Below are 14,467 nucleotides of genomic sequence, written 5' to 3'. Positions count from 1 at the left end.
ATGAGTAGTGTGAATGTTATCAAATTAACACATTTCATCCAATATGTGAACAGTACATGCAATTTACACGACACCTATACTTGGTTAGTATTCAAAGTGTCGTCTATCATACATCACATAAACGGTTGTTTGTTTTTATTTAACAAGCTAACACTTTCCTCAAGAAATAATGGTTTAATCCCAACTTCATCACTTCATCAGTCACTCGACCAGTTGCAACATGGATACCTGTGCAAAGAATACATATGCTGATGTAGTCTCTGAAGCATTATTTACATTTCATCAAGTCATGTGTAGCAAAGAAACCATATATCAAGTTGACCATGTGTCCATGGTTATGGTCATTTCTTGGTGTAAAGACTAGTTTACATGTAGGCTCAAACCTAATTATTCACTTGGTTAATTCCCCTGTATCCATGTAGAATGTTCTAGAACGCCTCTCAATTGTTATCAACTTTGCCTGTTGTTATGGTGACCACATTCTAATTTCACACCTTTTTGTTTGTGACAGAATTATTCTGGGGTGGAATAATTCTGGGAAGAAAACCTGAAGTGTGTTTTTCAAACATGAAGTGGTCTGTCAGTTAGAGGCATCGTTTATTTCAAACATGAAATTGTGTAATGTATGAGAGCAGTAAAGCCAGGAGAAAAAAATACATGAACATAATCTTTGTATCTACCCAGCAGTAAGTATTTTGACCACATTGTGTTTTGTGTAATCACGTTGTAGGCTATATGACCCTGTTTTCACTGGTCATTTGAAAGTATTACACTAGATGTTGTATGTATTTTGTATGCCTTTATATCTGTTTATGCTTTGAAATGAATATGAATACATTTATCCATGTGTGCTCAAGGACAGCCCACTGAAGGAAGATGGATATGTATGAGAACCTTGGCGTCGTGGGTGAGGGGAGCTATGGTACAGTGATGAAGTGTCGACACAAGGAGATTGGACACATTGTGGCCATCAAGAGGTTCAATGACAAGGAAGAGGACAAAACCATGAAAAAGGTTATCATGAGAGAAATCAAACTTCTGAGGGTGAGGAACTTATTGATCAGTTCCACATAAAGCAGCAGTGTTGCTGTGACTGTCTCAAATATCGGGTACAATTCACTCGTTGGCTACAGTCCAACTAATGTCACATCCCTGATAACAGCATACTACTACAACGTTAATTCTGTTCATATATGTCTTTACACAGAAATTTCGCCATGAAAACCTTGTGAACATGCTGGAGGTATTCCGGTTCAAGAAGCGCTTGTATGTTGTCTTTGAGTACATTGACCGCACAGTTCTGGAAGACCTAGAGAGATATCCTCATGGTTTGGACAGCAAGCGCCTCAGAAAGTACATGTTCCAAATTCTACGAGCCATGGATTACCTTCACACCAGCAATGCAAGTATTCCTCTGTAGCTCAGTTGGTAGAGCATAGTGCTTGCAATCCCAGGATAGTGGGTTTGATTCTTGGGACCACCCGTGCGTAAAATCTATGCATGCATGACTAAGTTGCTTTGGATAAAAGTGTCTGCTAAATGGCATATATATTATTCTCATTTCATAGATTCTGCCTAGTGAGTGCACAGGAAGATATACAATACAAGATGTGCCAACTGGCAAGTTTAAAACTACGAGTTTAATTAGCTATTATGAAGGGTGTTGAACAATATTAAAGAAATAAACTTGTTGACAGTAAAACAGTAGTTCTTCACCGGCTTGAAACATGCATATTTTCTCAACAGATCATTCACAGAGATGTCAAACCTGAGAATGTTCTTGTCTCTAACTCTGGGGTGGTAAAGCTCTGTGACTTTGGGTTTGCCAGAGCCTTGGCACCGACTGGGGAGCCTCTCACAGACTATGTGGCCACGAGGTGGTACAGAGCCCCAGAACTTTTAGTGGCAGACAACACTTACAGCAAGTGGGTATCAAGCAGAACCACAGATCTCAGGGCAGTGTTCAATCTTGAATGTATTATGGAATAAGACCACCGTAATTATAATGTCAAACTTTCTAAGGGTTGCTCATCATTTTGGTACAGATATATCATGTTTATACCACAGCATCGTTGAATACTCGTTTCTGATTGGCTAGAAGGACATTCTAGAATGATAGATTATTTGTATTTTCTTTACTAGACCTGTAGATGTGTGGGCCATTGGCTGCTTGATTATAGAGATGGCTACAAGCAATGCTTTTCTGACGGGGACTTCTGACCTGGACCAGGTGCACAAAATAGTCAGCAAAGTGGGTAAGTACAAACCAATGGGTATGTTAGCCTGAGTGACAGTCTGTTTCTGCTATCATCAACTCCTAGTCACTCATTGTCATTGGCTTAACAATTACTAAAATAGATCTGAGACCATGCTAAGGGTGTGGGCATCAATGGTGGAAATGTGGACTTGATAACATCTGAGGCCTCTAATATTGTAGATGTAATTAAAATAACTATTTACACTTAATCAAACTGTTGTCCATTCTCCGAAGGGAGCACAGATAACCAAAAGCTTTTCCGACATCAGTATGGCAACAGGCCTGCTAGGATTTCACCATTGTTGAAAAGTAGGTCACAAAGAGACAAAAAGGCAGTGTAATCTGTATCCCAAATGGCAGCCTTCATTGTGCACTACTTTTGACCAGGGCTTATAGGGCTCTGCTCAAAAGTAGTGCTCCTGAATGGCGCATCGGTCTAAGGCACTACATCTCAGTGCTAGAGGTATCACTACAGACCCTGGTTCGATTCCAGGCTGAATCACAACTGGCCGTGATTGGGATTCCCATAGGGCAGCGCCCAATTTGCCCAGTGTCGTTAGGTTTGGCCAGGGTAGGCCGCCATTGTATTAAATAAATCTAAATCAAATAGATAATAGGGCTATTTGGAACATCATAATTTTTTCCTGGTTAAGAGCCCCCCAATGAATTTGGCCCTATCCTAACGCTTAACAGATTTACATCGTATGTCGATTTGTGGCTTAATACGGGGGCAGAGAGGGACAATTGGCTTCGCTCTATAAATAAACTTTATTCAATCCTTGGCCAGCAGTGACAAATAAACCAATGCTGAAAATGAACTGTGGCATTTTGGCTTTTATCCAGGCCTGTACAAGGAAAACCCCAATGATCCTTTTGGCATTTTGGCCCTGGACATAAGCGCAAGCTAAATAGAGGGGAGTGAGATAACACTGCTGTTTTTGGTTGTTCCTTGGGTGTTTTCATTAGGATAACTGACTTGCCGGGGATACACATGCCTAATACTGTGAGAGAGAGATTAAAGTGATCCCTTCTGTATTAGAGTCTTTTAGCAGGTTCAATCTGTGTTTCATTAATTCTCTTTGGTGGAATGGGATACTCAGGCTATTTGACTCTCTAATCCGCCCCAGTGTGTATCTCTCTGTTTGCCGAAAAGAGAGGCTCTCTGGAGGGAGCTAATGTCAGAATGTTAGTGAAGATTGAAGCCACGGGTAGCGAGGGACGGAGAGGCCGACATACTGTCTCCTCTCTTCCACCAGCGGTCTGTGGACAGAACTCATCCTCCCAGCAGAATGAAAGAGCTATTTACAACACTCTCTGTGTCACAATAATGATTAATTACACTTCATGGTGATGTGATGGCTGCCACCACGCTGATTGCAGGGGATGTAACCAGTGCCGTGTACTGTCTATCAATGCTAATCAGAAGTGAAGCTATGTGATTGTACAGCTAATTATCATGTTATAGTGTCGTTTTACTACTGAATGTGTGATGGTCATAATTGGGTTACATAGATAATTGAAGTACTGTACAACGATTTGAGGAACGAGATAACAGATAATAGAAGGGGAGCCATCCTGAGGTTATGTAATGGTATATTGATACACAGGTGTTTTGTCTTGATAGGGCCTTTGACCCGTCATCAGCAAGACCTGTACTTCCAGAACCCCATCTTTGCTGTGGCCAGCCTTCCTGAGGTGCAGCTCCTCAGGGACCCCAGGAGGAAGTACCACAAACTCCACTTCTTAGTGGCTGAAATAGTGGATGTAAGTCTACAGAGAGATAGTGAAGAATGTGTAGGGAGTGTGACAGGAGTTTGTCTTGAAGAATTCAAGGAGGATTTCCAGGGCAGGTCACATGGTCAGGAAAAAGCCTGGCCCTAAGAATGTGACATGGGTTGTTTACTTTTACAGTAAAGGTCTTCTTTGTTTTAGTCATGCCTACAGATTGATCCATCTCACAGGGCTGCGTGCTCCATGTTGCTCGTTCATCGGTACTTCACCAAAGACGGGTTCGTTGAAAGGTGAGTCGGGTCCGGTCAACCTTGCATGTCTAGTGTACTTGGAGAAGCAATTAACTTGTAAGAGAGTGGAGTGAGATTCTTGACCTACATTCTGACCTGCTTACGTACAAAATGGGGATGTGATTCTACCATAGTGTCATAGTCTGGCCACACACACGTTGTTTTGCCTTGTGTTGCTAGCCTTGAACTTTCCTTGAAATGTTTATGGGATACTGTTTAGTAGTTGTCATAATGTCATAAACTGCAATTGACCTGAATAACTGCTACTTCCTGCTTCAGATTCATACCAGAGATACAGGCATTGATACAGAAAGATGCCAAGGTTAACAGCATGCACTGGATTCATAGTAGCTCATGGGAGCCACCAGAGGACCAAGGAACAGGAGTCTTGTCCTCATCCTCATGTAACAGAAAGCCAGTGAAGGTATAAACTACATGGACCCTTAGTCAGGGCGCAAAGCCCTAAGATAGCACTGTATTCTACATTTTACAGGTCTGTTCGTTTAGCACATGCTCTTACCCATTTATATGTGCAGTAAGTGGGCAGAGCGACTAAGTAAATAAATCAAATCAAATTGTATTTGTCACATGCGCCAAATACAACAGGTGTAGATCTTACAGTGAAATGCTTACTTACAAGACCTTAACCAACAATGCAGTTTTAAGAAAAATAAGTGTGAAGTAAAAAATAGATAAGTAACAAATAAAAAATAATAAAACAAATAATTAAAGAGCAGCAGTAAAATAATAGTAGCGAGGCTATATACATGGGGTAACGGTACAGAGTCAATGTGTGGGTGCACAGCTTAGTCGAGGTTATTGAGGTAATATGTACATGTAGGTAGAGTTAAAGTAACTACAAGTCAAAGCATATATACGGTGTTGTAGAAATATAGATTTACAAGATCCATACCAGTCGGCCATACAGCACATGGACTGTTTTTGTTTTAGGACACTGAGAAGGACCGACGTGGGAAGGAGCCTGAGCAGAAGCATTCTAGGGCAGGCAGGAGGTCAGAGATCAGGATGACCTGCAGCCCTGTCTCATCTCAGACAAACAGACAGCCCTTTACCTCCACCTCTACCTCCATCCCAGACCCCCCTCAATCTCAGGACAAGGCTGTAGCCTTTACCATGCCCCGCATCAACGCCAGCAACAATCTTTTTGCTGCTGTCCCCGTTCCATGCTGTATGGAAGTCACCAAATCCCGGTCAGTGGCTCTCAGATCAGAGAGATATAGGACGCTTTATCTGGTATAGTGTTGTTCAGAATACCACCCAGTGATTTCAGAGTAGCTGTATCAGACTCACTAGATCCAGTACTTCCAAAGTGTATATTCTTAAACGTATTTATCTATTCTGGACGTTCTGTCATTTCATCCTGGCAGTTCTTGAAAAGCATGCTTTGGTAGGGTATACCAAGTTAGAGATGCTCATGCTTGTGTCTGTGTTTGTAGCACTGATAAGATAAAGAGACGGCCGAGCCCTACTGACCTGGCCATGGGGAATAGTCAGCTGACTGATGCCCTGTCTCAGGTAAGTAAGGAAAGGTGTGTGCAGTGCATGTAAAGGGGAACACAGACACATGAAAACAAGCAAGTGAATAAACAAAAAGATAAAATACCAAACCTTCTATTATATAACATGCTTGACATCTGGCCCAAGCCTACAGTATGTCTGTAACAGCAGGTGGGTGCGTGGGTGTCTGTACATGCGACAGTCATTGGGGCTGACAAGCTCTTTGTCATTGTTTCCACTCCCAAAGGAATGCCTCTCTGACTCACCCCACAGTAATGTTGTAGTTTTCCTAACATCTCGCCCGGTATGTTAAGAACAGAACATAGTGTCTTATGTGTTTACACCCTTTCTGTCATCAAGTTAAACCTCATGGAAGACAATGTTAACCCACTTGGAATGCAGCCGTGATTACCATATAAAATAATTGGGCGCAATGAAAATGCAAGCTTTTACAATATAGTAGCAAACAACTGTCTAGTTCTTCTATTGTTCAAAATACCTTATGACCTCTACATATCTTTTTTTACATAAATATTGTTGTTTTGCCCTGACAAGTGTTTATCATAGCTATCGTAGTACAGTTACAGACAAATAGCCTACTGTAAATTCCTGATTATATTCAACATAGATCACACATACACACAAACATAAACACACATGCAATACCTTCATGTTCTCATTAATAAGTCAAGTATACATTGATTAAATATCTTTATATAAGAATATACACTTTGGAAGTATATAAAGATATTTAATCAATGTACAGTCGTGGCCAAAGGTTTTGAGAATAACACAAATATTAATTTTCACAAAGTCTGCTGTCTCAGTTTGTATGATGGCAATTTGCATATACTGCAGAATGTTATGAAGAGTGATCAGATGAATTGCAATTAATGGCACAGTCCCTCTTTGCCATGCAAATGAACTGAATCTCCAAAAAACATTTCCACTGCATTTCAGCCCTGCCACAAAAGGACCAGCTGACATCATGTCAGTGATTCTTTCGTTAACACAGGTGTGAATGTTGACGAGGACAAGGCTGGAGATCACTCTGTCATGTTGACTGAGTTCGAATAACAGACTGGAAGTTTCAAAAGGAGGGTGGCACTTGGAATCATTGTTCTTCCTCTGTCAACCATGGTTACCTGCAAGGAAACACGTGCCGTCATCATTGCTTTGCACAAAAAGGGCTTCACAGGCAAGGATATTGCTGCCAGTAAGATTGCACCTAAATCAACCATCTATCGGATCATCAAGAACTTCATGGAGAGTGGTTCAATTGTTGTGAAGAAAGCTTCAGGGCGCCCAAGAAAGTCCAGCAAGCGCCAGGACCGTTTCCTAAAGCTGATTCAGCTGCGGGATCAGGGCACCACCAGTACGTACAGAGCTTGCTCAGGAATGGCAGCAGGCAGGTGTGAGTGCATCTGCACGTACAGTGAGGCAAATACTTTTGGAGGGTGGCCTGGTGTCAAGAAGGGCAGCAAAGAAGCTACTTCTCTCCAGGAAAAACATCAGGGACAGACTGATATTCTGCAAAAGGTACAGGGATTGGACTGCTGAGGACTGGGGTAAAGTCATTTTCTCTAGTGAATCCCCTTTCCGATTGATTGGCGCATCCGGAAAAATGCTCGTCCGGAGAAGACAAGGTGAGTGCTACCATCAGTGCTGTGTCATGCCAACAGTAAAGCATCCTGAGAGCATTCATGTGTGGGGTTGCTTCTCAGCCAAGGGAGTGGGCTCACTCACAATTTTGCCTAAGAACACAGCCATGAATAAAGAATGGTACCAACACATCCTCCGAGAGCAACTTCTCCCAACCATCCAGGAACAGTTTGGTGACGAACAATGCATTTTCCAGCATGATGGAGCACCTTGGCTCGGGGAACAGAACATTGATATTTTGGGTCCATGGCCAGGATACCCCCCCCCCCCCCCCCCTTTAATCCCATTGAGAACTTGTGGTCAATTCTCAAGAGGCGGGTGGACAAACAAAAACCCATTCTGACAAAGTCCAAGCATTGATTATGTAAGAATGGGCTCCCATCAGTCAGGATGTGGCCCAGAAGTTAATTGACAGCATGCCATGGCGGATATCAGAGGTCTTGAAAGAGAAGGGTCAACACTGCAAATGTTGACTCTTTGCACCAACTTCATGTAATTGTCAATAAATGCCTTTGACACTTATGAAATGCTTGTAATTATACTTCAGTATTCCATAGTAACATCTGACAAAAATATCTAAAGACACTGATGCAGCAAACTTTGTGGAAATTCATATTTGTGTTATTCTCAAAACGTTTGGCTACGACTGTATACTTGACTTAATGAGAACATGAAGGTATTGAATGTGTGTTTATGTTAGTTAATATTTTTATGATTGTGTTGTGTTTGGTTGTATTGCAGAGTGACAGCCATAATAACCTCCAGGTTGAGATGTCCAGTCTGGCTAAAAAGAAGGTGAAGTCAGTGAGAGACGTGAGAGATGTGCGCTTCCCTGGACTTCCTGTGTTCGGCCACCAGATGGAGCTGAAGTTTACAGATGGTAAACAACGTTGTCTTGGTTTCAGTTCTCTATCTTGTATTTTACTTGTCTTTCTACTAAATCATGTGATCCCCTGTAAAGCTTTGGGTAGAAGTTGTAATTTTTCTCAGATCTTGGATCATCTTCCTCTCACCAAACCTTAACCATAACTGATAGAGGTATTAGGAAAACACAAATTGACCTTAGATCAGTGTCTAGGGGCAACTTGACCTTACTCCCACTGTAAGTCAGCTCCCACGGTAAGTCAACTCCCACGTTAAGTCAGCTCCCACGGTAAGTCAGCTCCCACGGTAAGTCAGCTCCCACGGTAAGTCATCTCCCACGGTAAGTCAGCTCCCACTGTAAGTCAGCTCCCACGGTAAGTCAGCTCCCACTGTAAGTCAGCTCCCACGGTAAGTCAGCTCCCACGGTAAATCAGCTCCCACTGTAAGTCAGCTCCCACGGTAAGTCAGCTCCCACGGTAAGTCAGATCCCACGGTAAGTCAGCTCCCACGGTAAGTCAGCTCCCACGGTAAATCAGCTCCCACGGTAAGTCAGCTCCCACGGTAAGTCAGCTCCCACGGTAAGTCAGCTCCCACTGTAAGTCAGCTCCCACTGTTAGTCAGCTCCCACGGTAAGGCTGCTCCCACGGTAAGGCAGCTCCCACGGTAAGGCAGCTCCTACTGTAAGTCAGCTCCCACGGTAAGTCAGCTCCCACGGTAAGTCAATTCCCAAAATTGAATCTGATACTAGACTTGAAGACACATAATTTCCAAAATGAATCTGTCTGACTTAATTGAAAACAAAAATAAATTGTCCCAAGACTGAACGAGAATGAAACTACAGGGCTGTGTAGTATTAATCAATTAAAATAACTTTATCATTGAATCACCTGAGGACAGAGATAAACATCCATTGATTTATTGAAGGTGTTTGGTGTTGTTGAAAAATGTTGATGTGCCAAGTTTATACTTAATGGGGTGTCACGGCTCAGTGTGGCTCCAGGACATTAGAGCATGTGGCCGGAGTAATGTTACTCTAGGATCAGGGCCGGAGTAATGTTACTCTGGGATCGGGGCCGGAGAAATGTTACTCTGGGATCGGGGCCGGAGTAATGTTACTCTGGGATCGGGGCCGGAATAATGTTACTCTGGGATCGGGGCCGGAGTAATGTTACTCTGGGATCGGGGCCGGAGTAATGTTACTCTGGGATCGGGGCCGGAATAATGTTACTCTGGGATCGGGGCCGGAGTAATGTTACTCTGGGATCGGGGCCGGAGTAATGTTACTCTGGGATCGGGACCGGAGTAATGTTACTCTGGGATCGGGGCCGGAGTAATGTTACCCTGGGATCGGGACCGGAGTAATGTTACTCTGGGATCGGGACCGGAGTAATGTTACTCTGGGATCGGGACCGGAGTAATGTTACTCTGGGATCGGGACCGGAGTAATGTTACTCTGGGATCGGGGCCGGAGTAATGTTACTCTGGGATCGGGGCCGGAGTAATGTTACTCTGGGATCGGGGCCGGAGTAATGTTACTCTGGGATCGGGACCGGAGTAATGTTGCTCTAGGATTAGGGCCGTAGTAATGTTGCTCTAGGATTAGGGCCGGAGTAATGTTACTATAGGATTTGGCCCACCCCACCGCTTCTCTGTATTGTGTTATGTGCCAATGTCTCCTGAGGATCTGCTGCAGAGAAGGTCAAAAATTCTGTGACACAGCCTAAAACCCCCCACAGGCAAATAAATAAGACGCTGGCCAGGCCTCTGTCATTATAGGCTGTTTCCCAAATGTTACCCTATTCTGTAATGCACTAATTTTGACCTGGGTCCATAGGTCAAAAGTAATGCATAGGGCTTCGGTCAAAAGTAGTGCACTATATAGGGAATATAGTGCCATTTCGGACACAGGTATACTGCATTTCACTCTGTCACATGATGTGGCTGTATCTCTGCTTGCTAATTTGTTTAAATTGTTGCATGTTGCGTTTATATTTTTGTTCAGTATAGTTTGTCCTTTGTATTGCTATAGTAAAAAATGACTGAATCAGAAGACTAATCAGTAGTTCTCACTGTGCCCTCCCACTTGTCCTCAGCCCTTTATTCTGCTATTGAGCAGAATTCATTTATGATAATAACCAACACTGCATGGGATACATATACACTGCTCAAAAAAATAAAGGGAACACTTAAACAACACAATGTAACTCCAAGTCAATCACACTTCTGTGAAATCAAACTGTCCACTTAGGAAGCAACACTGATTGACAATACATTTCACATGCTGTTGTGCAAATGGAATAGACAACAGGTGGAAATTATAGGCAATTAGCAAGACACCCCCAATAAAGGAGTGGTTCTGCAGGTGGGGACCACAGACCACTTCTCAGTTCCTATGCTTCCTGGCTGATGTTTTGGTCACTTTTGAATGCTGGCAGTGCTTTCACTCTCGTGGTAGCATGAGACGGAGTCTACAACCCACACAAGTGGCTCAGGTAGTGCAGCTCATCCAGGATGGCACATCAATGCGAGCTGTGGCAAGAAGGTTTGCTGTGTCTGTCAGCGTAATGTCCAGAGCATGGAGGCGCTACCAGGAAACAGGCCAGTACATCAGGAGACATGGAGGAGGCCGTAGGAGGGCAACAACCCAGCAGCAGGACCGCTACCTCCGCCTTTGTGCAAGGAGTAGCAGGAGGAGCACTGCCAGAGCACTGCAAAATGACCTCCAGCAGGCCACAAATGTGCATGTGTCTGCTCAAACGGTCAGAAACAGACTCCATGAGGGTGGTATGAGGGCCCGACGTCCACAGGTGGGGGTTATGCTTACAGCCCAACACCGTGCAGGACGTTTTTCATTTGCCAGAGAACACCAAGATTGGCAAATTAGCCACTGGCGCCCTGTGCTCTTCACAGATGAAAGCAGGTTCACACTGAGCACATGTGACAGACGTGACAGTCTAGAGACGCCGTGGAGAACGTTCTGCTGCCTGCAACATCCTCCAGCATGACCGGTTTGGCGGAGGGTCAGTTATGGTGTGGGGTGGCATTTCTTTGGGGGGCCGCACAGCCCTCCATGTGCTCGCCAGAGGTAGCCTGACTGCCATTAGGTACCGAGATGAGATCCTCAGACCCCTTGTGAGACCATATGCTGGTGCGGTTGGCCCTGGGTTCCTCCTAATGCAAGACAATGCTAGACCTCATGTGGCTGGAGTGTGTCAGCAGTTCCTGCAAGAGGAAGGCATTGCTGCTATGGACTGGCCTGCCCGTTCCCCAGACCTGAATCCAATTGAGCACATCTGGGACATCATGTCTCGCTCCATCCACCAACGCCACGTTGCACCACAGACTGTCCAGGAGTTGGCGGATGCTTTAGTCAAGGTCTGGGAGGAGATCCCTCAGGAGAACATCCGCCACCTCATCAGGAGCATGCCCAGGCGTTGTAGGGAGGTCATACAGGCACGTGGAGGCCACACACACTACTGAGCCTCATTTTGACTTGTTTTAAGGACATGACATCAAAGTTGGATCAGCCTGTAGTGTGGTTTTCCACTTTAATTTTGAGTGTGACTCCAAATCCAGACCTCCATGGGTTGATAAATTTGATTTCCATTGATAATTTGTGTGATTTTGTTGTCAGCACATTCAACTATGTAAAGAAAAAAGTATTTAATAAGAATATTTAATTCATTCTGATCTAGGATGTGTTTTTTTAGTGTTCCCTTTATTTTTTTGAGCAGTGTATATTCCTGAGCTCTTTCTTTGAATTGAACTGCTAATTCAAATTTTCATGATGTAGTGTGTGTGGGCCTCGTGAGGAGGGAACTTGAGGGACGGTGATTGAGGGCAAGGGTTATGTTTTTGTCATGGATAGTGGTCCAGCTGGGCAAAACAGACAGTGCTCGCACGCACGCACGCACACACACACACACAGAGCAAAAGAGAGATTAGATAATGGCCATATCTGCCTAAACAATCTGTTCTGATTACTGAAGAATATATCATCAGAATATAGATCAGAGAAATATACTCTAAAGCAGACCATGTTTGATTCTAATAATGTGGTACAGATAGAACTTGTTGAGTGAACTCATCCATGTTGACAACATGCTGCTTGATACAGAATGTTTTACTCTCCTATGTAAATGTAATGTGTAACGTTCACCCTATGTGTAACCAAAGTATGGTTTTCTCTGTGCAGATTAAGTATGGATTTTCAAAGTGTAGATTAGTGTGTGTGTTCAGAAGAAACATGATTATTGTTTTATTCAGCAAAGCACTCGAGGAAGGAGCTGAAGAGCAGAGGAAGAGAAGAAGACTCCAGAATACCATCATTGCCGTCATCCGATTTCACTGACCACGGAAATAAGTAGGTAAGATTCTGACATATTTGTCAAGTGTTGCATAGGTACAGACAAGTATTATATAAACTGTTGTTGTTATTAACTCTCTAGGAGGCCTAACTCAGTTAAGGACTATGTCAAGGTTATTCAGGACAATTATTTCTTAATTTAATGTTTTTTCTTCAGGATTTGGAGGGAACAGTACTACCATTGAGAGTTGATCTGAATTCTTAACTGGGTCCTGGCACAGGATTGACTGAAGATAATAAAAATAATAACAATAAATGTTTTAGACACACTTGGTTTTTGTGATAACAGAGCATCTTTAACTTCAACAGTTAGAATAATGTATTTTTTTGTTCCACTTTTCAGTACTTTATCCACTGTGCCCCACCAACCATTCAAAAAGAAAGATATTGAAATTAAAGATACCCCCCCAGACTGTTGTTGAGATTCAGTTGGCACATCCGCATTTGCACTGAGTTGCCATCTTACAGCAACAGCAAAAGTCAGTGGCTGCATTTCAAACTCATAAAAGACACACACCCTTGTCCACTTACCCTCGCCCTATGCCTTTGGGGAAATCTCCGCGGCCATAGTTGTCATCGGTCCAGATGATAGGCTAAGCAAGGGAAGTTTGCAATGTATCCCCCTTAGCCCTCGTTTTTAATAGAGTTTGCGAGTGTACAATTATGTTCACTTCGGGGCCTGAAACGCCCCATAATTAGATTTGTGAAGATTGTACATCCGCTAATAAAAGTCAGACCAAAACATAAAACCTCAACGTCATTATACAAGTGTAAGTAAAACCGAATGTAAATAAGTTAGAAATTGTGCTACTAATGCACAAACACGTTTCATAAAGTAATTATGTTTTTGTTTGGTTAGCTTTCGGAAATGTTCCTTCTTCAGAAGTAGCTCGGCAGGCTAACTTTATTTAGCTAATTCATTTGCTAGCTATCATACAGTAGGTGTATATTAATAATTATATAGTTAATATAAGTAGACGTGGAATCATAATTGACTGTAGAGCATATAAAGCACCCACAAGCTACCGGTGGCTGAAAACACAATCATTGCGGGATGAATGCAAGTGGATACTCGTCAGACATCATGATACATCATCAGAAGTGTCTACTTAATTCGATGGCTGGGGAGATAGGGTGTGTCTTTTAAGTGCTTGGAATGCAGGCAGTGTGTCACGCCTGCTCCCGCTCCCCCTCTCTGGCACTTGAGGTCGCCAGGCGGCCCATCGTTACGCACACCTGTCACCATTGTTGCGTGCATCAGCGCGTCATGGGACTCACCTGGACTCTACCTTATTGATTGCCTCCCCTATATCTGTCACTTCCTCCCCAGTGTCTGCGTTAATGTCGTTTTGTTCCCCTTGTCCAGATGCTGTTCTTGGTTTGTTTCATGTCTGTTATTAACTCCCTCTACTTGCTTCTCGTCTCACAGTCTGTCCTCACACAGTGGTTGTATTTGATCGTTTATTGAAAAAGTATGGTTTTCTGCTAACAAAGTCACGCAACTACAGAGGACAAACAGGTACACAGACGTTTCAATTATTTTTACTCAAGATTATTTAAAAAAAAATGCACCTTCCCCAATGGTAAAAATATTTTCACATGTACTGTAATAATAAACCAAGCATACAGACTTTGGGCACGTCAATATCATTGTTTGTTTTCACCACCACAATAGACTGTCAATCTCGACAAATGGAAAAAAAAACATCCCTCCCTACCTTGTAGGCTTACCCAGTATCAAAGGCTTGGGAAGTTTCAAATGTCATTAAACGTTTGGGT

The 14,467-nt window shown here is 43.2% G+C and overlaps 1 protein-coding gene across 1 annotated transcript; it reads left to right on the top strand.

Moving 5' to 3' along the window:
• The first annotated feature begins 54 nt into the window (after positions 1-54).
• On the top strand, positions 55-13,575 carry LOC110534908 (cyclin-dependent kinase-like 3). Its single transcript, XM_036989743.1, has 12 exons — positions 55-1,044; positions 1,208-1,402; positions 1,747-1,925; positions 2,143-2,255; positions 3,882-4,021; positions 4,190-4,278; positions 4,558-4,702; positions 5,230-5,489; positions 5,736-5,814; positions 8,200-8,338; positions 12,589-12,689; positions 12,846-13,575. The coding sequence occupies exons 1-11, from the start codon at positions 877-879 to the stop codon at positions 12,687-12,689; spliced, it is 1,608 nt and encodes a 535-aa protein (XP_036845638.1). The 5' UTR covers positions 55-876; the 3' UTR covers positions 12,846-13,575.
• Positions 13,576-14,467: the final 892 nt, after the last annotated feature.

The sequence above is a fragment of the Oncorhynchus mykiss genome, chromosome 10 (genome assembly GCF_013265735.2).
Source record: "Oncorhynchus mykiss isolate Arlee chromosome 10, USDA_OmykA_1.1, whole genome shotgun sequence".
Lineage (NCBI taxonomy): Eukaryota > Metazoa > Chordata > Actinopteri > Salmoniformes > Salmonidae > Oncorhynchus > Oncorhynchus mykiss.
Note: the sequence above shows the minus strand (reverse complement) of the source record. Positions and strands in the feature narration are given on the sequence as shown.